The 26,051-nt window shown below is 46.0% G+C and overlaps 1 protein-coding gene across 1 annotated transcript; it reads right to left on the bottom strand.

Annotated features, from left to right (window-relative positions):
* Positions 1-245: 245 nt before the first annotated feature.
* LOC140206401 (trafficking protein particle complex subunit 6b-like) lies at positions 246-23,280 on the bottom strand. The gene is made up of 6 exons (XM_072274767.1): positions 22,996-23,280; positions 20,352-20,419; positions 16,591-16,708; positions 13,290-13,373; positions 10,674-10,767; positions 246-1,421 (listed from the first exon to the last, which is right to left on the bottom strand). Exons 1-6 carry the CDS (start codon positions 23,071-23,073, stop codon positions 1,390-1,392), a joined length of 474 nt encoding a protein of 157 aa, XP_072130868.1. The 5' UTR covers positions 23,074-23,280; the 3' UTR covers positions 246-1,389.
* Between the last annotated feature and the right edge of the window lie 2,771 nt (positions 23,281-26,051).

The raw sequence follows: 26,051 nt of genomic DNA, 5'->3' as shown, positions 1-26,051 counted from the left end.
ATCTGATGATAGTATCAAAGATCTGGGACTTCTCCTGTTGTGTTGGGAAAACATTCCATGTTCAAGCACCATTGGCAAATGTATTAAAAAATTATGTTACATAAATAATTCACTTCTTTTACGGCTGATAGTGGGATCTTCCTCTTTACCAAAATAGCTTCAGGACATGTCTCTGTAGCAGCTAAGCAAACATTTCTTTGAACAGCTTACATAACTGTACTTAGTTATAAATTAACATTTCCAAATCATTTATAAACTTTATTTATCTCAGAATAAATTACTCCGCAGAATCTCTTAATCACTTTAATCATTTAAATCCAAGCCCAATACAGTCTAATACAGCAACTCTATTCCGTGAAAATGAGCAGTCAAAACTGTGGGCAGTAAGTGAATGTGAAAATGGGGCAAGGCTCTGAACCCCAAGGTGCTTCTGATCTCAGGGGTTGGTATTATTACATAAAGAAACAGCCTGGGCTCCGTCACCCACAGTGGAGAGTATAAACCACAGTTGAGGTCATGTCTCACAGTGAATATTATAAACTGCAGTGTAGACCACAATCGCGATTTGTGGTGGAGAGCGCGAACCTGCCGGTTATGACCCTCCCACTCTCCCAACTCAACAGCTCTGAACATCAGTAGTCTTAGTACAAAAGGCCAAATATAGCTTAGGCACAAGGGGAATTTTCTCTGGGGGTGACCCTAGTCAGGCACTCAGAGACTTTGAACAATTCAGACTGACTACTCCTTGCTCCGGTCAACAAGTACCACAAGGACACATGGGGATGGGTTTGTGCCAAATCCCCCCGTTACTAATATAGGGCAGGCAGATTGAGACTGGGATCTGCAGGTGAGAGGGACAAAGAAGCCATGGATTATCTCTCAATGTCCTTTGGACAGGCTAAGAACCACTTCAGCCTGCTGTCATTACATCTGGATTCTGTACACAAAGCAGTACCACAGGTGCTGAAGCCTGTTGACAGGGCATTCTCGGGATCACATTTTGTTTTCTCAGATGGAAGATGGAGGAAAACGGGAGGGGAGAGAACAGTTGAGAGTAAGAAACCAAGAACGGCTGCTCAGGAGATAGTCATAATGTTAATGGTCAGTAACAGCAGGATGATTTTTGTCCTGAGACTGGCCCATAGCAAAGGGACACTTATTGGTAATTCAAGAATAATTTTTGTCACTGACTTCCCAGCAAGGGTTCCTTTTATCAGCAGCCATAACTCACTATAAAACAGGCTTTGATTCACTTCTATCCTCATCACAGAACCAACTAACAACTTCAAAGTACAGCAACTATACAGGAAATGATAAGGCACAAATCTGTCTGCAGCTACAGTTGAGCTCTATGCTTCCTCGCTGGTTCTCGTCCAGCCACACAGAGTCCTACGACGCCTGGATCACAATGTGAAATTTACCTGAAATGGGAAACAAATACAGTTACAGGAGTTTCACTGAGACACAATGCAGGGAGTTTCAAATATGTGTGTGTGTGTGTGTGTGTATATATACATACACACACACACACACACACACACACACACACACATATACATATACATACACACACACATACAGTGGCATGTAAAAGTTTGGGCACCCCTGGTCAAAATTTCTGCTACTGTGAATAGTTTAGTGAGTAGATGATGAACTGATCTCCAAAAGTCATAAAATTAAAGATGAAACATTCTTTTCAACACTTTAAGCAAGATTAGTGTATTATTGTTGTTTTGTACAATTTTAGAGTGAAAAAAAGGAAAGGAGCACCATGCAAAAGTCTGGGTACCCCAAGAGATTTGAGTTCTCAGATAACTTTTACCAAGGTCTCAGACCTTAATTAGCTTGTTAGGGCTATGACTTGTTCACAATCATCATTATGAAAGGCCAGGTTATGCAAATTTCAAAGCTTTATAAATACCCTGACTCCTCAAAACTTGTCCCAACAACCAGCAGCCATGGGCTCCTCCAAGCAGCTGCCTAGTACTCTGAAAATTAAAATAAATGATGCCCACAAAGCAGGAGAAGGCTATAAGAAGACAGCAAAGTGTTTTCAGGTAGCCGTTGCCTCAGTTCGTAACGTTATTAAGAAATGGCAGTTAACAGGAACAGTGGAGGTCATGTTGGGGTCTGGAAGACCAAGAAAACTTACCAAGAGAACTGCTAGTAGGATTGCTAGAAAGGCAAATCAAAACCACCGTTTCACTGCAAAAGACCTTCAGGAAGATTTAGCAGACTCTGGAGTGGTGGTGCACTGTTCTACTGTGAAGCAACACCTGCACAAATATGACCTTCATGGAAGAGTCATCAGAAGAAAACCTTTCCTGCGTCCTCATCACAAAATTTAGTGTCAGAAGTTTGTAAAGGAACATCTAAACAAGCCTGATGCATTTTGGAAACAAGTCCCGTGGACTAATGAAGTTAAAATAGAATTTTTTGGCTGCAATGAGCAAAGGTATGTTTGGAGAAAAGAGGCTGCAGAATTTCATGAAAAGAACCCCTCTCCAACTATTAAGCACGGGGGTGGATCGATCATGCTTTGGGCTTGTGTTGCAGACAGTGGCACAGGGAATATTTCACTGGTAGAGGGAAGAATTAATTCAATTAAATACCAGCAAGTTCTGGAAGCAAACATCACACCCTCTGTAAAAAAGCCAAAGATGAAAAGAGGATGGCTTCTACAACAGGATAATGATCCTAAACACACCTCAAAATCCTCAATGGACGACCTCAAGAGGCGCAAACTGAAGCTTTTACCATGGCCCTCACAGTTCCCCGAACTAAATATCATCGCAAATCTGTAGATAGACCTCAAAAGAGCAGTGCATGCAAGATGGCCCAAGGATCTCGCAGAACTAGAAGCTTTTTCCAAGGAAGAATGGGTGAAGATCCCCCAAATAAGAATTGAAAGACTCTTAGCTGGCTACAGAAAGCGTTTACAAGCTGTGATACTTGCGAAAGTGGGTGTTACTAAGTACTGACCATGCAGGGTGCCCAAACTTTTGCTTCGGGCCCTATTCCTTTTTTGTTATTTTGAGACTGTAAAAGGTGGAAATAAAAAAGTAATCTTGCTTAAAATATTAAAGAAATGTGTCATCTTTAACTTTATGCCTTTTGGAAATCAGGTCATCTTTTACTTGCTTAGCTATTCACAGTAACAGAAATTTTGACTGGGTTGCCCAAACTTCTGCATGCCACCGTGTGTATAAATAAAATGCATATACACATGCGTGTATATGTAAGAAAAAGACACTCACACACACATACACATATTTAATAAATAAATGATATACATAAATAAATTAAAAAAGAGAGTGATATTGATGAATGACTAGAAAACAGTGTGATGCCTACTCATGAGACATTAATGAATAATGAAGGTAAATCAGGAACTAGCTGCAATTTCCACTGCCAGTCAGATAATGTTGCAAATACTGAGCAGGTCAGGCAGCATTTGTGGAGAAAGGAGCAGGTGTAACTTTCCAGATATTGTTGTTTCATCAAAATAAGCATTTGATACAAGGTTTTTATCCTGAATGGTTCAATTATTTTCTCTCTCCACTGAGTATTTCTAACATTTTCTGTTTTTATTTCAGATTTTCCGTTTTCGTAGCTATTTGATATTTGATCAGCATAATCTTCCTCTTTGATCTTCTGGGTTTTTGACATCTTGTGGCATTCATGGCTCAGGTCTGGACTATTTGTTTTGTATGGCTACATCCTATTGATATTCTTACGTGCTTGCTATCTTGTACATGCTGTGTGTGGCTGTTGCTACTGTGTTTTGCACAGCGCAGATGGCCGAGCAGCGCCGTGGAGTCGAGGAAGGAGCGCGGGCAGCACGGGCACGCGAAGAGCGGTGGCCGGCCATCGATGGCGCCATGCTCGCGCAGCCGGTGGCGTGCCAGCGCGGCCCGTGTCAGGCAGCCGCGGCCGCAGTCATCGCACCGGGACCCCACCGGGTAGGAGAGAGGTCCGGCAGGGAGAAAGACCCTTTCCTCCTCCTCCTCCCCCTCCCCCTTTCTCTCCGCACACTGGTCTGCTACACTCGGCTCATCTCCCCGCCCCCCCCCCCGTCTCTGTAACCCCTACACTCCCCATCCTCCTGTTCAAACCCCTCTCTCGCCCCCATCTCTGTAATCCCACACTCCCCATCCTCCTGTTAAAACCCCTCCCTCACCCCCTCCCTATCTCTGTAACCCCTACACTCGTCCCTCCTGTTCAAACCCCTCCCTATCTCTGTAACCCCTGCACTCGCCCCTCCTGTTCAAACCCCTCCCTATCTCTGTGTAGGGAGCTCTGAGGAGAGGGAGTACCTTTGGTGCTGATAGCTGCGCCTCACTAAGGTGGGGATGGTAGGCATCACTGGACCTCACTCATCTCCTAAATCTCTCACTTGTTGGCTCCTCGTGCCATACCCTGGAAACCGCTTCAGCTAGCGGGCAAAAACAAGTGAGGGGGTGGTGTCATTACCACACCATGAGGTGATCATCCCAACGGCGGAGCAGGCGGAAGAGGAGACATCTCCCAACGGCTGCAAAGGCGGATGAGGATGTCCAACAATGGGTAGGGAGGCTTGCGAGCACGCCGCAAGAACTGCCGTAGACCCACAACACTCAGGGCTTGTCTACCTAGCGTGTGAAGCCTGGATTCGGCGGTCTGCGCGGAAGAAACCATCACTGGTTCAACGGGCAGAAAGGCGATTCTCAGCAATGCGTCATGGAGCGCTAAGAGGGCACAGTGAGACACACAGAACACTGCTGGCCATCCACTGCATCCTGACCTATCTCCAGCCGTCTCGACTATGTCTTGCCACTGGGTCCAGATAGGCCGGAACGAGACAGTGAGGCTGACGACCTGCGAAACTCTCCCTCACTTTAATCCAAGTCAAGCGCAAGTCATGACTTCACACCCAACGCGCAGCCTAGAGTCCTGTGGCGATGGGGGAGCGGCGAAGCAGCAGGTACGGATACACTGGAAGCTGTAGTCACAGACCTGCACACAGGCGGCCCAGGGTATAGGGTCGCTCTCTACTGGACCAAAGCAGCAGTTGAGTTCGGCAGCCCCCTGGGTGTCTGAGCAGCCCTCTTTAGGATCGCTCTGCTCACCTCCATGGAGGAAGGGGCTGGAAAAGGTGCCTCAAACATAGTCTGCTTCACTTCACCCTGGCCAGCTTACCGCGGCTGGTGGGGATCCCTCATAGCGGTCGACCTACAACAGTGAAGAAGAAAGTGATGGTGCTCAACCTTGGCGCATGGAACGTGAGAACTCTGCGAGATAACATCAAGGCAGACAGACCAGAGAGAAGAACTGCACTGGTTGCAAAAGAGCTAGCTCGCTACAACGTGGACATAGCAGCTCTCAGCGAAATGCACCTAGCAGACAAGGGCCAGCTGACAGAACGTAGTAACGGAGAAACATCAACATTACAGAGCGCATCAGAACGACCCCACGTCGCTGGCCGAGAAAGATGCCTTTACCAACGCAAGAAGAAAGGTGCAGAAAAAACTTCGCGAGATGCAGGACAGCTGGTTCAGCAAGAAGGCCGATGAAATCCAGGGCTATGCAGACAGCCACGACATAAAGCGCTTCTACGATGCGCTTAAGGCTGTATACAGACCCCAGTCCTCCAGCTCCTCACCCCTCCTCAACGCAGATGAGACGCAGCTGCTGACAGAGAAGAAGCAGATTCTGGATCGGTGGGCTGAGCACTTTAACATCGTCCTTAACCGCCCTGCCGACGTCAACGACGAGGCCATTGCCCGCCTGCCCCAGGTAGAGATCAACAAGAACCTCGACACCCTCCCCACAGTAGATGAAGTCAGGAAGGCAGTGAAGCCTGTGGCAAAGCGCCAGGACCTGATGCAATCCCTGCTGAGGTATACAAAGCAGGAGGCCCTGTCATGACGCAAAAGCTGACTGTACTCTTCCAGTCCATGTGGAAAAAGGGACAGGTCCCGCAACAGCTGAAAGATGCCAGCATAGTCCACATCTACACGAGGAAAGGCAACCGCCAGTCTTGCGACAACCACTGAGACATCTCCCTCTTGTCCATTGTGGGGAAGATTCTGGCCCGTGTCCTGCTCAACCGCCTTCTCCAACATCTTGAGCAAGGTCTACTCCCAGAAAGCCAGTGCGGCTTCCGTGTTGAACGTGGGACTGCGGACATGATTTTTGCTGCGCGCCAACTCCAGGAAAAATGCCAGGAGCAACACAGTGACCTCTTCGTTACCTTTGTCGATCTAACCAAGGCTTTCGATACGGTCAGCAGAGAAGGCTTGTGGAAGATCATGGAGAAGTTTGGCTGCCCCAGCAAGTTCATCACAATCGTCTGGCAGTTTCACGATGGTATGATGGTAAAAGTTCTGGATGACGGCGACAAGTCGGAGGCCTTGCCAGTGACAAATGGCGTCAAACAAGGCTGCGTTCTTGCCCCGACTCTGTTCAGTATGGTATTCTCTGCCATGCTGACAGATGCCTTCCGTAACTACGAAGAAGGAATCCACGTCAGGTACAGGACTGACGGCAGGTTGTTCAACCTTAGGCGCCTGCAGGCAGTTACAAAGGTGCAAGAGACTGTCATCAGAGACTTCTTGTTTGCTGATGACTGCGCACTCAACGCCAGCACAGAGCAGGAGATGCAGCGTGAAATGGACTGCTTCTCACAAGACTGCGACAACTTCGGTCTCACTATCAGCACCAAAAAGACCAAAGTTATGTACCAGACTGCCCCAGGAAAGCCATACCAGGAGCCACGCATCACGGTGAAGGGCCAGAACCCCCAGGCAGTCGACAACTTCACCTACCTGGGCAGCATACTCTCTCGCGCAGTGAACATAGACGCTGAGGTCAACAACAGGATTGCCAAAGCCAGCGCCGCCTTTGGGAGACTCCGTGAGAACGTCTGGGAGCGGAGAGGACTCAGCCTTACCACCAAGCTGAAGGTTTACTGTGCAGTGGGCCTTAGCACCCTCCCTTACGCCAGCGAGATCTGGACTGTCTACAGCAGACACGCCAAACAGCTCAACCATTTTCACCTGAGCTGTCTCCGCAGACTCCTCCACATCAGGTGGCAGGACAAGGTCCCCGACACGGAAATCCTGGAACGAGCTGGGCTCCGCAGCGTCTACACCCTCCTGCTGAAAGCCCAAGCCAGGTGGGCTGGACATGTGGTCAGAATGCCAGACAGCCGATTGCCTAAGCAGCTGCTGTACGGAGAACTGTGTCAGGGCAAGCGCTCAGTCGGGGGGCAGAAGAAACGTTACAAAGACTGCCTCAAAGCGTCCCTCAAAGGCCTGGGTGTCGACATCAACACGTGGAAGACACTTGCCCTCGACCGTCCAGCTTGGCGCAGCAAGATCACCACAGGAGCCCGTGCGGCTGAAGTCAGGCGCAACGAAAGCATGCTGTGCGCAAGGCCCGAGCAGCATCCACTGCCACGACAGCACCCACCCACTTGTGTCCCACATGTGGGCGAACCTTCAGGGCCCGGATTGGCCTCATCAGTCACCGCCGGACCCACAGCCACCAATCTCCCATTTGACTTTGAAGCCATGGTCATCTTCGACTACGAAGGACGAACAACAACAACAACAACAACAACAACTGTGTTTTGCACCTTGACCCTGTAGTAATGCAATCTCATTTAGCTATATTCGTGGGTATTCATGTATAGTTGAATGTCAGCAAGCTGAAGGGCAGCGGGAATTTGGGGAACAATGAAGAGAATGAGTAGGGAGTATACAGTTCCTGCATGGGAGCCATTCGCAGGTCAAGGCAGTCTACTACTAAGGAATCTGTCTGAGCCCAATGCCTGCCCCTCTGCAGCACAGGATGGTTGCTTTCAGATGTCTATGAAGAGGGACCGTTGGTGATTGACCCACTGGCTGCCTAGAGATCTTCTGAGTCCAGACAGCACAAGAGAGACAGGATTGAAAAGCACTCTTAAACAAGGGGTGCACTCTAAAATTGCTGTGACAATGTCAATGAGTAAATCAAGTCACCGTTTTAAAAGAAAAAAGTCAAGCCTTGATGTAAGAGGGACAGTATGGTCATCCTGATAATACACTTAATTTGGAAAATTTGTGTTAAAAACTCAGGAAGCATTTACTTTTAAGTTTTCCTCAAAGAATGATAAGACCACAAGATTATAAGATATAGGAGCAGAATTATGCCATTTGGCCAATTGAGTCTGCTCCGCCATTTCGTCATGGGTGATCCATTTCCCTCTCAACCCCAATCTTCTGCCTTCTCCCTGTATCCCTTCATGCCCTGACTAATTAAGAATCTATCAACCTCTGCCTTAAATATGACTTGGCCTCCATAACCACCTGCAGCAACAAATTCCAGAGATTCATCACTCTCCAGCTAAAGAAATTCCTTCTTACCTCTGTTCTAAATGGACATCCCTCTATTCTGAGGCTGAGTCCTCTGGCCTTAGAATCTTCCACCATAGGAAAGACCCTCTCCATATCCACTCTATCAGGACCTTTCACCTAACTGATAGGTTTCAATTAGGTTGCTCCTCATTCTTCTGAATTCCAGTGAATACAGGCCCAGAGCCATCAAACGCTTCTCATATGACAAATGGCTCAATCCTGGAATCATTTTCATGAACTTCCTTTGAACCTTCTCCGTGTCCGCACATCCTTTCGAAGATAAGGGGCACTGATACTGGTGTGTTAATTTTATCTATATACATATCATTAACTGTGATGAGAATGCTTATCTCCATATTGTAAATTTTTTGACTTTTTTTTATGAAAGGGGTATATTTTAAATTAAGACAGGACCTACGTAGAACTTCAATTCAGCAAGACCAACAGTTGCTTATTGGGAGCAGGAAGCCCTCCATGTGTTGAGAGCGCCACCTTGTGTTACTGTTGTAACATACAGCCCCAGGATTCCAACACTTTACATGGCAGATCAGATTACAGATATCCCATCAGGCGAGAGGCCATTCAACCCATTAACCTCTCCCCTCTGCTTTTCTCATATGCCTCTTCAAATAATTGATCTGTTCTGGAAAGTAACGAGAGGAAGCAAGCCAGACTCAGACAGAGGGCGAATGCGGAATCTGCTCTGGCCACAGCTCACTTTGAGTGTGAGCATGACCAATGCAGGTCCAATCACAGGAGGAAAGGGTCTTAAAGATAGATTTTGGCACATTGGCCTTTAGAAATCAAACATTTGAGTACAGAAGATAGGATGTTATAGTTGAAGTTGTTTAAGATGCTGGTGAGGTCTAGTTTAGAGTATTATCTGCAGTTTTAGTTACCTACATACAGGAAAGATGTAAATAAGGTAGAACGAGTACAGAGAAAATTTACAAGGATGTTGCCAGGTCTGGACAACCTGAGTTATATGGAAAGGTTCAATAGCTTAGGATACTTTTCCTTGGAACATAGAAGATTGTGAGGAGATTTGATAGCATAATACAAAATTATGAGGGGTAAATGCAAGCAGACTTTTTCCATTGAGGTTGGGTGGGACTACAACCAGAGGTCATTGGTTAAGGGTGAAAGGTGAAAAGTTTAAGGGAAACTTTTCAGTGAGCCTTACTTCATTGGTTGGTAAGTTGATGGAGAAGATCCTGAAAGGCAGGATTTATGAACATTTGGAGAGGAATAGTCAGCATGGCTTTGTGAAAGGCAGGTCATGCCTTACGAGCCTGATTGAATTTTTTGAGAATGTAACTAAACACATTGATGAAGGTAGAGCCGTAGATGTAGTGTATATGGATTTTAGCAAGGCATTTGATGAGCTATATAGGACCCTGGTCAGACCCCACTTGGAGTACTGTGCTCAATTCTGGTCGCCACACTACAGGAAGGACGTGGAAACCATAGAAAGGGTGCAGAGGAAATTTACAAGGATGTTGCCTGGATTGGGAAGCATGCCTTATGAGAATAAGTTGAGTGAACTTGGCCTTTTCTCCTTGGAGCGACGGAGGATGAGAGGTGACCTGATAGAGGTATACAAGATAATGAGAGGCATTGATCATGTGGATAGTCAGAGGCTTTTTCCCAGGGCTGAAATGGCTAGCACAAGAGGACATAGTTTTAAGGTGCTTGGAAGCAGGTACAGAGGAGATGCCAGGGTTAAGTTTTTTTACGCAGAGTGGTGAGTGCGCGGAAGGGGCGGCTGGCGGCGGTGGCAGACGCGGAAATGATAGGGCCTTTTAAGAGACTCCTGGATGGATACATGGAGCTTGGAAAATAGAGGGCTATGGGTAAGCCTAGGTAGTTCTAAGATAAGGACATGTTCGGCACAGCTTTGTGGGCCGAAGGGCCTGTATTGTGCGGTAGGTTTTCTATGTTTCTATGAAACATGAGGGGAAATTTCTTCACATAGAGTGTTGCAAGAGTGTGGAACGAACTCTGCGAGCTTGATTTCAATGCTTAAGGGCCTGGATAGGTGCATGGATGGTAGGGGTTATGAAGGGCTATGGTCCTGGTGTAGATTGATGGGAGAAGGCTGTTTAAATAGTTTGGCATTGGACTAGGTGTGCCAAAGGGCCTGTTTCTACGACTGCAAAGTCAGCTCTATGGCAACACGAAGATGAAGGAATGGTGGGCAGGCAGGACTTCTTTCTCAAGTTTACGTTAACCCTTCCATTAACTGGCTGTGGACTGTAATACAGTGGATCTTTTCCTCGGTCCCAAATCACTTACATGCTGGCATCGCAGAAACCTCCGCCGTGACTGTGCAGTCAATTCCCAGGTTGGACAAGGCACCTCTCAACAGCCCACAGGTGAATGCCAAGAACTGTAAAATAAAAGCCAACGTGCTGAATACATTCTGACAGTGCAAGTCAATAGAACAGTACAATAATTAATAAGGTGCACTCTCTGTGGTTCTGTACATATCTCTGCAAGAGATGAGGGAAATGAACACACTCACTTCTTGCCCTTTAGGTGCAGGCAAAGTAAGGTACAGAAGCAGAATTAGGCCATCGTGTCTGATTAGCCATTTCAACATGGCTGATTCATTTCCTTCTCAGCCCCAATCTCCTGCCTTCTCCCCATATCCCTTCATGCCCTGACTAATCAATATACCTTTCCCTCTAACTTATATCTCTGCTGCCTTTCTTTATTAATAGTTTCCATATTTGCTGTCTTCAGCCATCTGTTACCTCACCCTGGTCAACAAAGATTGGGGTCAAGAGGGTCAGTCATAGTAGCAGTTAGCACGATGCTATTACAGCTCGGGGAATTAGAGTTCGGATGGGCCTGCAAGGTAAGTGCAGCCTCCCATCGAGCCATGGGACGGTGCAACAGTCACACAATGGAGCATCCTTCTCAGCACCACCCACCTAACATCCAGTTCCCTCAGTATTGCACACTAACATCCAGTGCTTCCTCAATATAGCTCCTTGAGCAACAATTTTTCCCTCAGTACAGCCCCTTTAACATACAGTGCTTCCTCAATGCAGCCCCTCTAACATCCAGTGTTCCCTCAGTACAGCCTGCACACATCCAGAGCTCCCTCAGTACAGCCTGCACACATCCAGAGCTCCCTCAGTACAGCTCGAGCATCAAGTGTTCCCTCAGTACAGCCCCTTTAACATCCAGTGCTCTCTCAGTACTGCCCCTCTTATCATACAGTTCCTCCAGCATCCAGTACTCCCACAATAAAGCCCCGACATCCAGTGCTCCCTAATTATAGCCATTCTGGCATCTAGTGCCTCCCCAGTGGCTACTCCATCATCCAGTGCTCCTTCAGCACAGCTCCCTGATAGTGTTCCCACAGTACAACTCTGACATCCTGTATCCCTCAGTACTGTCCCTCTGATATTCAGTAACCCCTCAGTACTGCCCCTCTAACACTGCACTGCCCCTGTAAAATCTAGTTCTTCCTCAGCACGGCCCCTTGCTTCTATTCCTTACCATCCAGCGCATCCTCAGCACAGCACTTCGAACATCCAGTACTCTCGTTGTACTGTCTTTCCTTCAGTATACTTTTTGTTCTCCTTCAACACCACAGTCGTGCCATATTTCAACCCCCAGTCAGCATTGTCCTGACAGTCAGAACTCCCACAGTCCATGGTGCAGACCTCGGTCAGCACTGCCCTGACAGTCAGGCTCCCACAGTTCAGTAATAAAGTACAAGCCCAGCCTGAGCAGTAGTTTTTCAGAGTTGCTGAGATTTTAAACTCAAGCAATCTTCCTCTCAGCACCAGTTTGCATCTACACACTGATGTGAAAATTTGACAACAGCAGGGAATACAGTGGCCGAGTTGTAGGCAGAGGCCCAAGGCAGCTGGAAGTTGGCAATGAATTAGGACAAAGGATCACAGGAGTATGATAGCTGATAAAAACCAAGCGGGGCAACTGCACAATAGGGGAAGTAGCATGATCAGACACTGTGCTGGAGACAATTACTCGGGCATAAAGGATGAGGTGTCGGGTCAAGGGACTCAGCCAACGTTTTAAGAGTGAGGTTGGTACCTTCAGTGGCTACCTGGCTGCTTCCTGGCCTCACCCACTCTCTGCTCGTGGAAACTGCTTCTGCCCACAGTGTTTTCCAGCAGGGTTTGAACAAACACTGACGACAGAGTGCAGACAGAAAAAACTCTTCTTGATCACATAGCCTACTGCTTCACTCTATGTCTCCGCCGACCCAAAGGCCTCCAAAGCTTGGAGCAGGTCTTCATTAGAGGTGTACCTGCATGTAACCAGCTAGGAGGCCATTCAGCCCATTGAGACCTGTTGGCTCCCAGTAAAACAATCCTATCAGTCCCATCCCAGTCAACCTATTTCCTCTCACGTCCCTCAACTCCCATTTGGTTAGAGATCAAGATGAGTACACTATCAATGAATTATTGGCTGACCTGGTTTTTCCTGCAACAGTTATTTTATATAAGGTGTAAAAGATTATGAGAAACATAGCGTAGACAGGGAATATCTTTCTCCCCAGGCTAGAAATATCTAAGATGAGAGGGTGTGCATTGAAGGTGAGAGAGGGTAGGTTCGAAGGAGATGTGAGGAGTAAGTATTTTATTCAGAGAGCCGTGGATGCCTGGAATGCGCTGCCTGGTATGGTGGTAGAAGTAAATACATTAGAAGCTTTTAAGAGATGTTTAGATAAGCATATGAATATGAGGAAGATGAAGGGATATGGACATTGTGTAGGTAGGAGAGAATAGCGTTTGAGTGCTTTGATTTGATTTTTAGCTGGTTCAGCACAACATTATGGGCTGAAGGGGCAGTTCCTGTGCTGAACTGTTCTATGTTCCATGTTTTACTGTAGCAACAGAAATGACATATCCAGAATGAAGGAACAGTTACCTTTGGTGCTTCCTCCAGGTATTGCTTCCCATTGGAGATCGGTGTGAGGAGACGGAATCGGTTGTCCTGAAGCACGTAGGTTCCCTGACAGAAATGTGAGGTAATAGTTAACAGTCCAAATAACGACTTACTCCATAAATGGCCTCCCATTCCAACTTTTTTCTGAAATATTCACTTATAGTCATAGTCATACTTTATTGATCCCGGGGGAAATTGGTTTTCGTTACAGTTGCGCCATAAATAATTAAATAGTAATAAACCATAAATAATTAAATAGTAATATGTAAATTATGCCAGGAATTAAGTCCAGAACCAGCCTATTGGCTCAGGGTGTCTGACCCTCCAAGGGAGGAGTTGTAAAGTTTGATGGCCACAGGCAGGAATGACTTCCTATGACGCTCTGTATTGCATCTCGGTGGAATGAGTCTCTGGCTGAATGTACTCCTGTGCCCAACCAGTACATTATGTAGTGGATGGGAGACATTGTCCAAGATGGCATGCAACTTGGACAGCATTCTCTTTTCAGACACCACCGTCAGAGAGTCCAGTTCCATCCCCACAACATCACTGGCCTTACTTCACAGAGACTTCCCCATTTGAGATGATTCCAGGATTGAAAGGCTTGAAATATGAGGAACATCTGATGGCTCTGGGCCTCTACTCACTACAATTCAGAAGAATGGGGAGGACCTCATTGAAGCCTATTGAATGTTGAAAGCTCCCAATAGAGTGGAAGTGGAGAGGATGTTTCCTGTGGTGGGGGAGTCTAAGACCAGAAAACACATGATGTCCTTCACTTCATGATGTCCTTTTAGAAAGGAGATAAGGAGGAAGTTCTTCGCTGGAGAGTGATAATTCTGTGTAATTTGTTGCCACAGGCACCAGTGGAGGCCCACTGATATTGGGTATCTTTAAGGTAGAGATTAATGTTTCTTGATTAGTTTAGGCATGAAGGGAAACGGAGAGAAAGCAGAAGATTGGGGCTGAAAGGGAAAATGGATCAGCCATGATGAATGGTGGAGCAGACTTGATGGGCCAAATGGCCTAATTCTGCTGCCATATGTTATGGTCTTACAAAATTATGAAAAATGACCAAACACATCTCTATAAATATCCAACACAACTAGGAAAGTAAAACAGCATGGCGACAGGCTCTTCAGCCCATTTGTTCATACTCACCAAGATGCCCACCTAATCTAGTCCTAATAGCTGGCACTTGACCTTTCCTAACCAAACATCTTCTAAAATTTTGTTATTGTACCTGCCTCAACTACACCTCTCCGGAGGCCCACTCCATATGTGCACCACCCTCTGCATGAAGAAGTTCCTCCTCAGGTTCTCTATCACCTTAAATTCTAGATTTTGACCAGACACCTTAAGACCATAAGATAAAGAAACAGAATTAAGCCATTTGGCCCATCGAGTCTGCTCTGCTATTTCATCATGTTTGATCCATTTTCCTTCTCAGCTCCAATCTCCTGCCTTCGCCCCGCATCCTTTCATGCCCTGAACAATCAAGAATCTATCAATCTTTGCCTTAAATATACATACAGACTTGGCCTCCACAGCCACCTATGGTAACTAGTTCCACAGATTCACTACACTCTGGCTGAAGAAATTCCTCATCAACGTTCCAAGTGGATGTCCATCTATTCTGAGGCTGTGACCTCTGGTCTTAGACACCTCCCCCCCCACCCCCCACCATAGGAAACATCTTCTCCACGTCCACTCTATCGAGGCCTTTCAACATTCAGTAAGCTTCAATGAGGTCACCCCTCATTCTTCTCAATTCTTGTGAGTACAGACCCAGAGCCATCAAATACTCCTCGTATGACAAACCTTTCAATCTCGGAATCATTTTTGTGAAATTTCTTTGAACCTTCTCCAATGTCAGCGCAAACAACAGGAATTCTGCACATGCTGGAAATTTAAGCAACACACATAAAAGTTGCTGGTGAATGCAGCAGGCCAGGCAGCATCTCTAGGAAGAGGTGCAGTCGACGTTTCAGGCCGAGGCCCTTCGTCAGGTCTAACTGAAGGAAGAGTGAGTAAGGGATTTGAAAGTTGGAGGGGGAGGGGGAGATCCAAAATGATAGGAGAAGACAAGAGGGGGAGGGATGGAGCCAAGAGCTGGACAGGTGATAGGCAAAAGGGATACGAGAGGATCATGGGGCAGGAGGTCCGGGAAGAAAGATAAGGGGGGGGGGCACCCAGAGGATGGGCAAGGGGTATATTCAGAGGGACAGAGGGAGGAAAAGGAGAGTGAGAGAAAGAATGTGTGTATAAAAATAAGTAACAGATGGGGTACTAGGGGGAGGTGGGGCATTAGCGGAAGTTAGAGAAGTCGATGTTCATGCCATCAGGTTGGAGGCTACCCAGACAGAATATAAGGTGTTGTTCCTCCAACCTGAGTGTGGCTTCATATTTACAGTAGAGGAGGCCATGGATAGACATGTCAGAATGGGAATGGGATGTGGAATTAAATTGTGTGGCCACTGGGAGATCCTGCTTTCTCTGGCGGACAGAGCGTAGGTGTTCAGCAAAGTGGTCTCCCAGTCTGCATCTGGTCTCGCCAATATATAAAAGGCCACATCGGGAGCACCGGACGCAGTATATCACCCCAGCCGACTCACAGGTGAAGTGTTGCCTCACCTGGAAGGACTGTTTGGGGCCCTGAATGTCAGCGCATCCTTTTTTAGATACGGAGCCCAAAACTCACAATACTCCAACTGAGGCCTCACCAATGCTTCATAAAGCCTCAATATTCCATCCTTGCTTTTATATTCTAGTCCTCTTGAAATGAATGCTAACGTTGCATTTGCTTTCCTCACCGCCTCAATGAACTTTTTTTTTTAGGGAATTCTGCATGAGGACTCCTAAGAACCTTTGAATAAAGACAGGGTCCCCGTTCTCTGGGGAAAGACCCTCGCTGTGGCTGGCATGGATTTTTATACACACCTATAATGTCACTCCAGTCTCCTGTACAATGCATAAAGTCCTAGCCTGCCTAAACTCTCCCTATTACTCAGGCCCTCAAATCTGGGCAACATTCCTGTAAATCCAAGAGTGTAAACTCTTTCCAGTTTAATGACACTGTTCATGTAATATGGTCACCAACCTGTACACAGGGTGACCAAAGAATAAAACGGTACTACTGTTTAAACCAGGGATTCTCATTTTGAGGTCCATGGACCCCACAGTTAATGGTAGGGGTCCAGAGTATAAAACAGGCTTGGAACCTCTGAGTTAAACCCTCCCTCCAGTTCATCCACAATGGCAATTTGTGGGAACCACTGACTACCTGATGATTTGTTCGCAGGTTGTCAATCTGTTTCCGGAAGAGGTTTGTCCAGAATTCCTTGCAGATAAACTTCATGATGTCCAGCTCATCTTTGAACGAAGGAGTTTCCTTAGTGAATCTGCAACAACAATCACAGTTCACATTTATAAAATACCTTGAGCATTGATTAACTTCAAAGCAGTCATCAAACAAAAACTGGACTTGGAAAACACTCAGGCAGATGATACTGGGCAACAAAGAGTTTGCTTCCTGAATACTTTTGGTATATTTTATGGATTTTGGGCTGCTGATTATGAAAACCACTACTTTTTAAAATCCCTGATATACATTATTTCAATTCATAATTCAAGTGAATAACAATGTTGCCCGCAATACAAGCTGAAACATTTTCTATCTTGTCTAGGCACGCATGGGAGTGCTTAGGCCGTGCAATATACTGCATGGCAAGACAAGTCTTAGAAAGGCTATAATTTCTGATTTTCAAAAAAAACTTTTGTCCGATGTGGGACATTTGACAAACCTTGAACTTTACTGTGCTCATGGACTTCTTCATCAAGTTATGGTAATGTTGCACTGTTGTAACTATATGTTATAATTATGTGGTTTTGTCAGTTTTTTCGGTCTTGGTCTGTCCTGTGTTTTGTGTTACCACACCGGAGGAAATAATGTATCATTTCTTAATGCATGCATTACTAAATGACAATAAAAGAGGACTACATGTCTTCATAATCATCCCCACCACCCAGGACGTGCCCTCTTTTCATCACTACAATCAGGAAGGAGGTACAGAAGCCTGAAGAAACACATTCAACAAATCAGGAACAGCTTCTTCCCCTATGCCATCCACATTCAAAATGGATGGTGAACCCATGAACACTGCCTCCCTACTTTTTTATTTCTATTTTTTGCACTACTGATTTAACTATCTTATTTTTTTCTTCCTGCAAGTTATGTTTTTTTCTATTATTATGTGTTGCATTGAACTGCTGCTGCAAAGGCAACAAATTAAACAACGTATGCCGGTGATATTAAACCTGATTCTGATTCTGAGTTGGTCACCCACAGCTTCGCTTCAAAGAAGTCTGCAAAAAGGATCTGAAGCTGGCCGACACTGATGTGAATAACTGGAAAGACATAGCAGACGACCCGGCCGCCTGGAATCTCGCAGTTCAAAAAGGCATAAAAGGAGAACAGAGGACCCACATCAACGAGCTGGCTGTCCAGAGAGCTCAACAGGAGCAGAGGGCCGCTTCAACCAGATGCCCGTCTTCCTTCTCCTGCAGCCAGTGAGGAAGAGACAATCACTCTGGAGTGGGACTCCTCGGCCACTCTAGGAAGTGAACCACCACGAGCTGACTTTTCCTGTGTGCTACACACCGCTTTTCGAACAGAAGAATGCCAACAAGATGGCCCTCATACACTCTGTCCACGAAACATAAAAAGAAAGAACTCTGGAAATGGTCCAATAAAAGGCAAAGCATTAACATTTCCAGTCAATGAATTTACATTAGAACCACGAATGCTTTAAATGAGTTTTAGGATGCAGGGAAAGGAGGAAGATTTGCAAAAGGGCAGAAACCAGCAGAGATCAGATGGCAGCACAAAGAATGGTGGTTAGCACATCGCTTTGCAGCTCCAGCGACGCAGGTTCAATTTCCGATCTCCCTGCAAGGAGTTCGTACGCTTTCCACATGACCACGTGGGTTTCCTCCAGGTGCTCCGGTTTCCTCTCACAGTCTAAAGATGTATCAGGTAGTAGGTTGATTGGTCGTTGTAATCTGTCCCGGGATTAGGCTAGGATTAAATTGGGGGTTTGGTAGGTGACGCGACTCAAAGGGACGGAAGGTTTTTCAATAAATAAATAAACAAACAGGAAAGTTTGTGGCATTCTCTGCTATAGAGTCATAAAAGAGTACAGCACAGAAGCAGGCCCTTCGGCCCATCTAGTCTGTGCCAAGTCATTTAAACTTCCTACTCCAATCAACCTGCACCAGGACCATAGCCCTTCATCCAGGACCTTACCATCCATGTACCTATCCAAACTTCTCTCAAACTTTGCAATCGAGCTTACATGCACCACTTGCGCTGGCAGCTCATTCCACACTCTTATGACCCTCTGAGTGAAGATGTTTCCCCTTAAATCTTCCGCCCTCAACCTCTCACTGTAGTCCCACCCAACATCAGTGGAAAAAGCCTGCTTGGAGGGAGGGAAGGGAGGGAACGTTGACTCAGACCATGAGAGGCCTGCATCGGGCATTTTCATGCCTTACAAGGCGCAGATTGGAAGTCTGTGTGGGGCGCCACTCCTCGTACAGACACTAGAGCAATGTGTGGTTAAGTGCCTTGCTCGAGGACACAAACACGCAGCCACAGCTGAGGCTTGAACTAGTAACCTTCACTAATTCACTAGACGAACACCTTAACCACTTGGTCACGTGCCCATTTACCCTATCTATATACACCTCATAATTACTCCAAACTCCAGCAGGTGTAGTGTTCTGTTTTTGAATGAATTTTGGGAGCTTTATTGCAATTTACCAAGTGATCGATTGTCTCTATGCATCTGAGGGTTAACACGCAAAATCATTATCAGAACCGAATCAGATCTATTATCACTGACGTTTGCCGTAAAATTTGTTGTTTTGTAGTTGCAGTACATTGCAAGACATAAAAAAGTATTCTAACTTACGAGAAAAATAAATAAGTATTGCAAAAGAGGAAAAATGTAGGATTCATGGACTGTTCAGAGATCAGATGGCTGAGATTGTTCCTAAAATGTTGTCTGTGCATCTTCGGGCTCCCGTTCATCCTCCCTGCCAGTAGTAATGAGAGGAGGGTATCTCTAGATGGATGCTGCCTTCTTGAAGCACCACCGTTTGAAGATGTCCTCAAGGCTGGAGGGGCTTAGTGACATGATGAAGCTGGCTGATTCCACAACTCTCCGCAGCCTCTTCTGACCCTCCACGCCAGACTGTGCTGTCATCAGTCAGAATACTCTCCATAGTACATCTGTGGAAATTTGCAATCCCAAACTCCTAACGAAGTACGTGTCTTTTTTCTTGACTGCATCATTATGTTGGGCCCTGACATGTTGACACTTCGGAACTTGAAACTGCTCACCGTTTCCACAGCTGACCCTTCGATGAGGACTGGTGTGTGTTCTCCCAATGACCCCTTCCTGAAGTCCACAATCAATTCCACGGTCTTGCTGACGTTGAGTGCAAGGTTGTCGCTGTGACTCTGCTCAACCAGCCAATATATCTCACTCCTGTTCACCATCTGAGATTCTGCTAACAACAGTGGTGTCGTCAGGAAATTTATAGACAGTGTTTGAGCTGCCACACAGTCATGAGAATAGAGAGAGCAGAGCAGCAGGCTAAGCACAAACCTCCGAGGTGTGCCACTGTTGATTATCAGTGAGGGGGGCTTGTTCCTCAGTCACTTACTAACTAAACTATCTGCCCTCCCAGTGCCACTCAGTACAAGTTTAGACATTCTGTGTTTGGACTCAGGGAGCTCTGATTTGGGTGCTGGGCACACAATAATCTTCAAAGCCAGATGTGCTTACATTGTGTGATCCAAAGGGATTCTCTTGTGGAACAGGAGGAACTCAGCAGGTCGAGCAGCATTTGTTGGTGGTGGGGAGAGGGGGAAGGAAGGTAAGAACTGTTGTCATTTTGGCTCGAGACGCAAGAGGGAAAGTAGCCAGTGTGTACGGTAAGGAACATTTAGAAAATCTCAGATGTTTGTCAAAGGCTAACCTTTCAATCAGACCTTGTCCTGCACGGAAGCCCATTCGTTCCAATGTGGAAATGCACTTCCCATGGCCCTACAGAGAAACACGAACATTAACAGATAACCCCAGAATCATTGAGAGATCAACATTAAAATAGCAATCAAACGCTTTCATCCCACTTCCTGCGGGCTTTGAAAACATATTTTGAAATGCCTCAAATCTGCAGATCAAAGAACAAATCTAACCTGCACAACTCCACAAATTAGCTTAGCCGTGTAATCCTTCTGGGCAGTCTTCTCCACCACAAGATCAGCCTCTCTCCCAGACAAGAGCAACTTGTCCGCAGGCCAGCCAATGGGCACTGGTGACCAGTGAGACAAAAGACCATCATCACCATCGTGACATGGGTGATCATGGTCTTCCATCTATTTTTAATCTGAGAAGTTCTTCAAAAATTCTGCCTGCCCATCCCTTGATGTAACTCATGAATGTCATGAGCTGTTGATCACAATTTTTTCTTCCATCCATTTTTTCCATCACTGCAAGACCTCCGAGCTCCACTTTCCTGGTACATGACTCAGAAATTTCAGCTGCCGCTTCTTGATTGATGATATCAGCACTCATCTTATTCCGGCTTTTTGCAAAACTTCCTCATTTGTTACTCTGTCCTTACACGATATTTTTATCATTCTTCTCAAAATCCACATTTCTGCAGCTTCAAGTCTTCCTTCATTTTGCTTTGTCCAGCATTCACTTCCATATGTTAGTGTGGAATTAATGTAGTTCTGCAACACTCTGAGTTTTGCACCCATTGAAATTTTGTTATTTAGTATCTTGCTCAAATGCTCATTCAGCAATCCCAATCCTCAACATCAGCCCTACTGTCAGATGTTATCATGCTCCCTGATTGGAATTCCATGTTTGTTTAATTGTTTTGCTGCCCAGTTTCAGTTTGCATTCCTGTATTTCTTTCTTCTTTGTGACAACCCACACATTTGGTCTTTTTGCAGTTGATGGTCAATCCTCTCTTTGCATTTTCTTCGACAACTTTATCTAGTATTTCTTGGAGCTTCTCTTTAGTTGTAGCCATCAGCACTGTGCCATCTGCATATCGCAGGGCATCCACCTATCATCATATCTGGAATACTGCTAATTCTCTCAGAACCTTCTCACTATAAATGTTGAAAATGTTGGGTGAGAGAACGCAACCCTGTCTGACTCCCCTCTCAATCTGGATAAAATCACTTGTCTCATTTTTACTCCCATTCCCACTCTTTGTGCCCAATACAAGTTTCAAATCATTCTGATATCCTTCCCATCAACGTCCAAGTGCTGAAGGATTTTTCCAAGCTCTTCATGTCTCAACTTATCAAAAGCTTTGGAATAATCGATGAAACACTGGTATAGGTCTCTCTGGACCTCTATGGCATGCCACAGAGGTCCAGAAAGACCTAGACCTATGTTTATGAGGCAATAGCCCAACTACCCCATAAACTGAATGCCTGAATCTGTGACCTACCTCTCTCGGTGAACTGATCACTTCTGGCGCACCAATGACCCTCCCTCTGGCTATCCACACCTGCTGACTTACCTAACAACCACACACCACCAACAAACCGGTCTAGAACACTGACAAACCCCACCCCGCCAACTGCCCAGGGTAGGAATGAGGGAGGGACATGAAGCTGAGGGGTTGCAATCGGGTAGTACGAAGTAACAGATGGAAGTGCACAAGGGGGAGACGGAGGGCAAGAGGGGTAGACTAGGATTGTATAGGAGTGGGTTGGAGAGGAAGGGGAGGGGAAAGATTTGGGGTGAGAGAGCTGGTGGTTAAGAGGTGGGCTGTTGGGTTCAGAAGGGGTTAGGGATGATGAGGGATTACCGAGGCGGGGATTGGGCAGCAGAGGGTTACAGATGATGAGGGTTGGAGATAGGGTGTGAGTGGTTTGGGGAAAGGTTCGGAGGTTGAGGGTCTGGAGAAAAGAAGGGGGTTAGTGGTGGTGAGGGGTAAACAAGATTTGGGTTTAAATGGGTGGGTGAGGGTTTAGGATGGAAAAAGAAGAATTTGGAGAGAGGGTGAGGGTTCGGAGGAAAGGTGAGGGTAAGGATTTAGGGTATAGTTTGAAGATTTGGAGGAAGTGGGAGTGAGGTTTTTGAGGGAAGAGGAGGATGAGAGTTTTGGAGTGAGGGTAAGTGTTTTTGAGGGAAGAGGAGGGTAAGAGTTTTGGAGGGAGTAATGGTGAGTGTTTTTGAGGGAAGAGGATGGTGAGAATTTTGGAGGGAGTGAGGGTCAGTGTTTTTGAGGGAAGAGGAGGGTGAGAATTTTGGAGGGAGTGAGAGTGAGAGTTTTGGAGGGTGAGTGTTTGGAGGGAGTGAGGGTGAGTGTTTTTGAGGGAAGAGGAGGGTAAGAGTTTTGGAGGGAGTGAGGGTGAGAGTTTTGGAGGGTGAGTGTTTGGAGGGAGTGAGGGTGAGTGTTTTTGAGGGAAGAGGAGGGTGAGAGTTTTGGAGGGAGTGAGGGTGAGAGTTTTGGAGGGTGAGTGTTTGGAGGGAGTGAGGGTGAGTGTTTTTGAGGGAAGAGGGGGTTGAGGATTAGGGGCCTGCGGTCGGTCGGTCTGCGCTGCGTTCGCGGCCTGCTTCCTGCTTCCTCCCCAGTCCTCAGCCTCAGTTACCGGGTCCTCGGGCTCGGCCTCGCTCTGCAGTCGCGACACCAGCTCCAGGTGCAGCAGCTCGAACAGCACCTCGGTCATGGCACCGGCTCCTTCCCTCCGCTTCCCCCGCCCGGTGGCCGCCCGCTGACTCTCCCGGAGTCGACACTCCCTGGGGAGCCTGTAGTCGGCCACTTGGGCGCGGAGTCGGGACCCGGAATCTGGGCGGTGTCACCGTGATGTGGGGCGGGAGATGGTCCGGTTCCTGGTGTTTATAATGGGCTGGGGTCGGTACTGAGATTCTGTGGTCGGGAAGTCTGTGGTCAGTGTCTGGAGATGGTGGGCAGGGTCTGAGGGTCAGTGGGCAGGCAGGCAGGATCTGGAGTCTGGAGTCTGGGGTCAGTGGGCAGGCCAGCAGGGTCTGAGGGTCAGTGGGCAGGCCGGCCGGCAGGGTCTGAGGGTTAGTGGGCAGGATGGCCGGCAGGGTCTGAGGGTCAGTGGGCAGGCAGGCAGGATCTGGAGTCTGGGGTCAGTGGTCAGGGTATGGATCTGGTGCTCAGTGTCTGGGTCTGCTGGTCAGTGTCCCGAATCAATGGGATCAGTGTTCAGGGTCTGGGTGTTTATAATGGGCTGGGGTTGGTACTGAGATTCTGTGGTTGGGAGGTCTGATGGTCAGTGTCTGGAGATGGTGGGCAGGGTCTGAGGGTCAGTGGGCAGGCAGGCAGGGTCTGGAGTCAGTGGTCAGGGTCTGGGTCTGCTGGTCAGTGTCCTGAATCATTGGGATCAGTGTTCAGGGTCTGGGTATTTATAATGGGCTGGGTCAGTGCTGAGATTGTGTGGTTTGGGGCTGGTGCTCAGTCTGGGGCTGATCCACCAGTCCCAGTCCACTGTTGAGCACATCTACATGAAACGCTGCCTTAGCAAAGCAGCATCAGGGATCACCCACCACCCAGGTCATGCTCTCTTCTCGCTGCTGCCATCAGGTGGAAGGTACAAGAGCCTCAGGACTCAGACCACCAGGTTCAAGGACAATTATCACCCCTCAGCCATCAGGCTCTTGAACAAAAGGGATAAACTCATTTCTATTTTTGGTGTTCCCACAACTGATGATCTCACTTTAAGGACACTTTATCTCATGTTCTCGTTATTAATTGCTATTTATTTATATTTTCATTTGCACAGTTTGTTGCTTTCTGCACTCTAGTAGATCTTTCATTGATCCTGTTATAGTTACTATTCTATAGATTGGTTGAATATGCCCACAAGAAAATGAATCTCAAGGTTGTATATGGTGACATATGGACTTTGATAATAACATTTGCTTTGAACTTTGAATTCTCTGAAGCTGATTTGCCAGTTTTCTGTCATCATTAACGAGTCAATGGATATCTTCCCAAAGCTGGAACTTCCTTCCTCAGTATAAATCTTGTTCATTATTGTCAATAAACATACATCAATTAGATACATAAATATTGTATATAAACACTATGAAAACTGCTGGATCTAATACTGAACCTTGCAGATCCAACTGTCTTTACCATCAGCCACTGAGCCATTGATCTGCTAGTCTGCATTGGTTCCAGTGGATTGAATTATCCTAATCAATATTCCGCTTGGATCTCAGGAAAGGCCTTGCCAAAATCTACACAGACCATACCAAATGCCTTGGCCTCCTCAAATCTCCTTGTTACCTCCTTGAATTTTTTTTGTAATTTATTTTTTATTGAAGTTCATCATCAAACAAACATTTCCATAAGATGTATTTCAGATATTGTACATACATATCATATAGTCATATATGCCACAACTCTCCACATAATATTTATCTGAGGTATAAGCTTATAGAAAAGGGAGGAAAGAAAGAACAAGCAAAAGGAGAAAACTATTCATTGATTTGTGAGAATAAAATCAGGCCTATGATGTGTTATGTAGTTAAACCATTTTTCCCAGTATGAATCAAATTGTTCCAACTTATGATTAACAGATGCTGTTATCTTCTCCATTTTGTAAATGTCCATTGTAATTTCCATTCATGCATTTAAAGTTGGGCTCTCCTGTGATAACCATTTCCTGGTAAGAGTCTTTTTACCAGCCACCAGCAGTACATTCATTAAATATTTATCTCTTTTCTACCATTCTTGAGGTATGTAACCAAAATATATGGTCTTACTTTCTAAGGGTATTCCACATTTAAAGATGTCTTGTTGGGCATTATGTATCCCACTCCAATAGTCTTTGATAACGGGGCATTCCCAGAAAAAATGATAATTGTTTGCATTTTGATTTCCACAATTTCTTCAGCAAACAGGGAGGTTACTATCATAATGGGATTTCTGAGAGGGTGTAATAAAATATCTTATCAAGTTTTTCCACCTGAACTCCCTCCATTTCTGTGAACTGGTACACTTCCATTGATACCTCCGTATTATTGTCCAGTCTTCCTCAGATATAATTATCCCTCCTTTCTCCCATTTTGTTTTAATGTATGAAGTCGAAAATGTTTTAAGATTTGACAAACCCTTATACACGCTTGAAATGATTCTACTACCGTTATCTGAATGATATGCTTTTCTAGATAGCTTTATCAAACATGTACTTGCCTTGGCTACATTTTTAACCCTCCTATTAACATTCTGTCGCATCTGTAAATACCGATAAAAGTCTTGTTTTTCTAATGTGTTTCTCTTTAAGCATTTCAAAACTGACAGTGTTCCTTCTTTCATTATATTGCAAAAAACTGTTATTCCTTTAGCTATCCTCCTTGAAATATTTAATTTAGTTAAATAATTGCTTAGCAAATCTAGCACCTTTGGATGAACTGTGGCTTAGTGATGTCAGTATCTTTCCTAGAAATTTGGCTTCCACTAATGTCAGATTGCACCTTGAGATGTTTTGATTGTCAGTGAGGGGGAGATATTATTCCGGATCCACACTGATTGTGCTTTCCACAATCCAGGACAGGTCCTCTGAAATAGTACCACCCAGGAATTTAAAGTTGCTAACCCTCTTCACTTCTGATGATCCAATGATGACTGGTTCATGGACCACTGGTTTCCCTCCCCTGAAGCCTACAATCAGTT

This window comes from Mobula birostris, chromosome 12 (genome assembly GCF_030028105.1).
Source record: "Mobula birostris isolate sMobBir1 chromosome 12, sMobBir1.hap1, whole genome shotgun sequence".
Taxonomy (NCBI): domain Eukaryota; kingdom Metazoa; phylum Chordata; class Chondrichthyes; order Myliobatiformes; family Myliobatidae; genus Mobula; species Mobula birostris.
The sequence above is the reverse complement of the archived record's forward strand: the minus strand, read 5'-3'. Positions and strand labels throughout refer to the sequence as shown.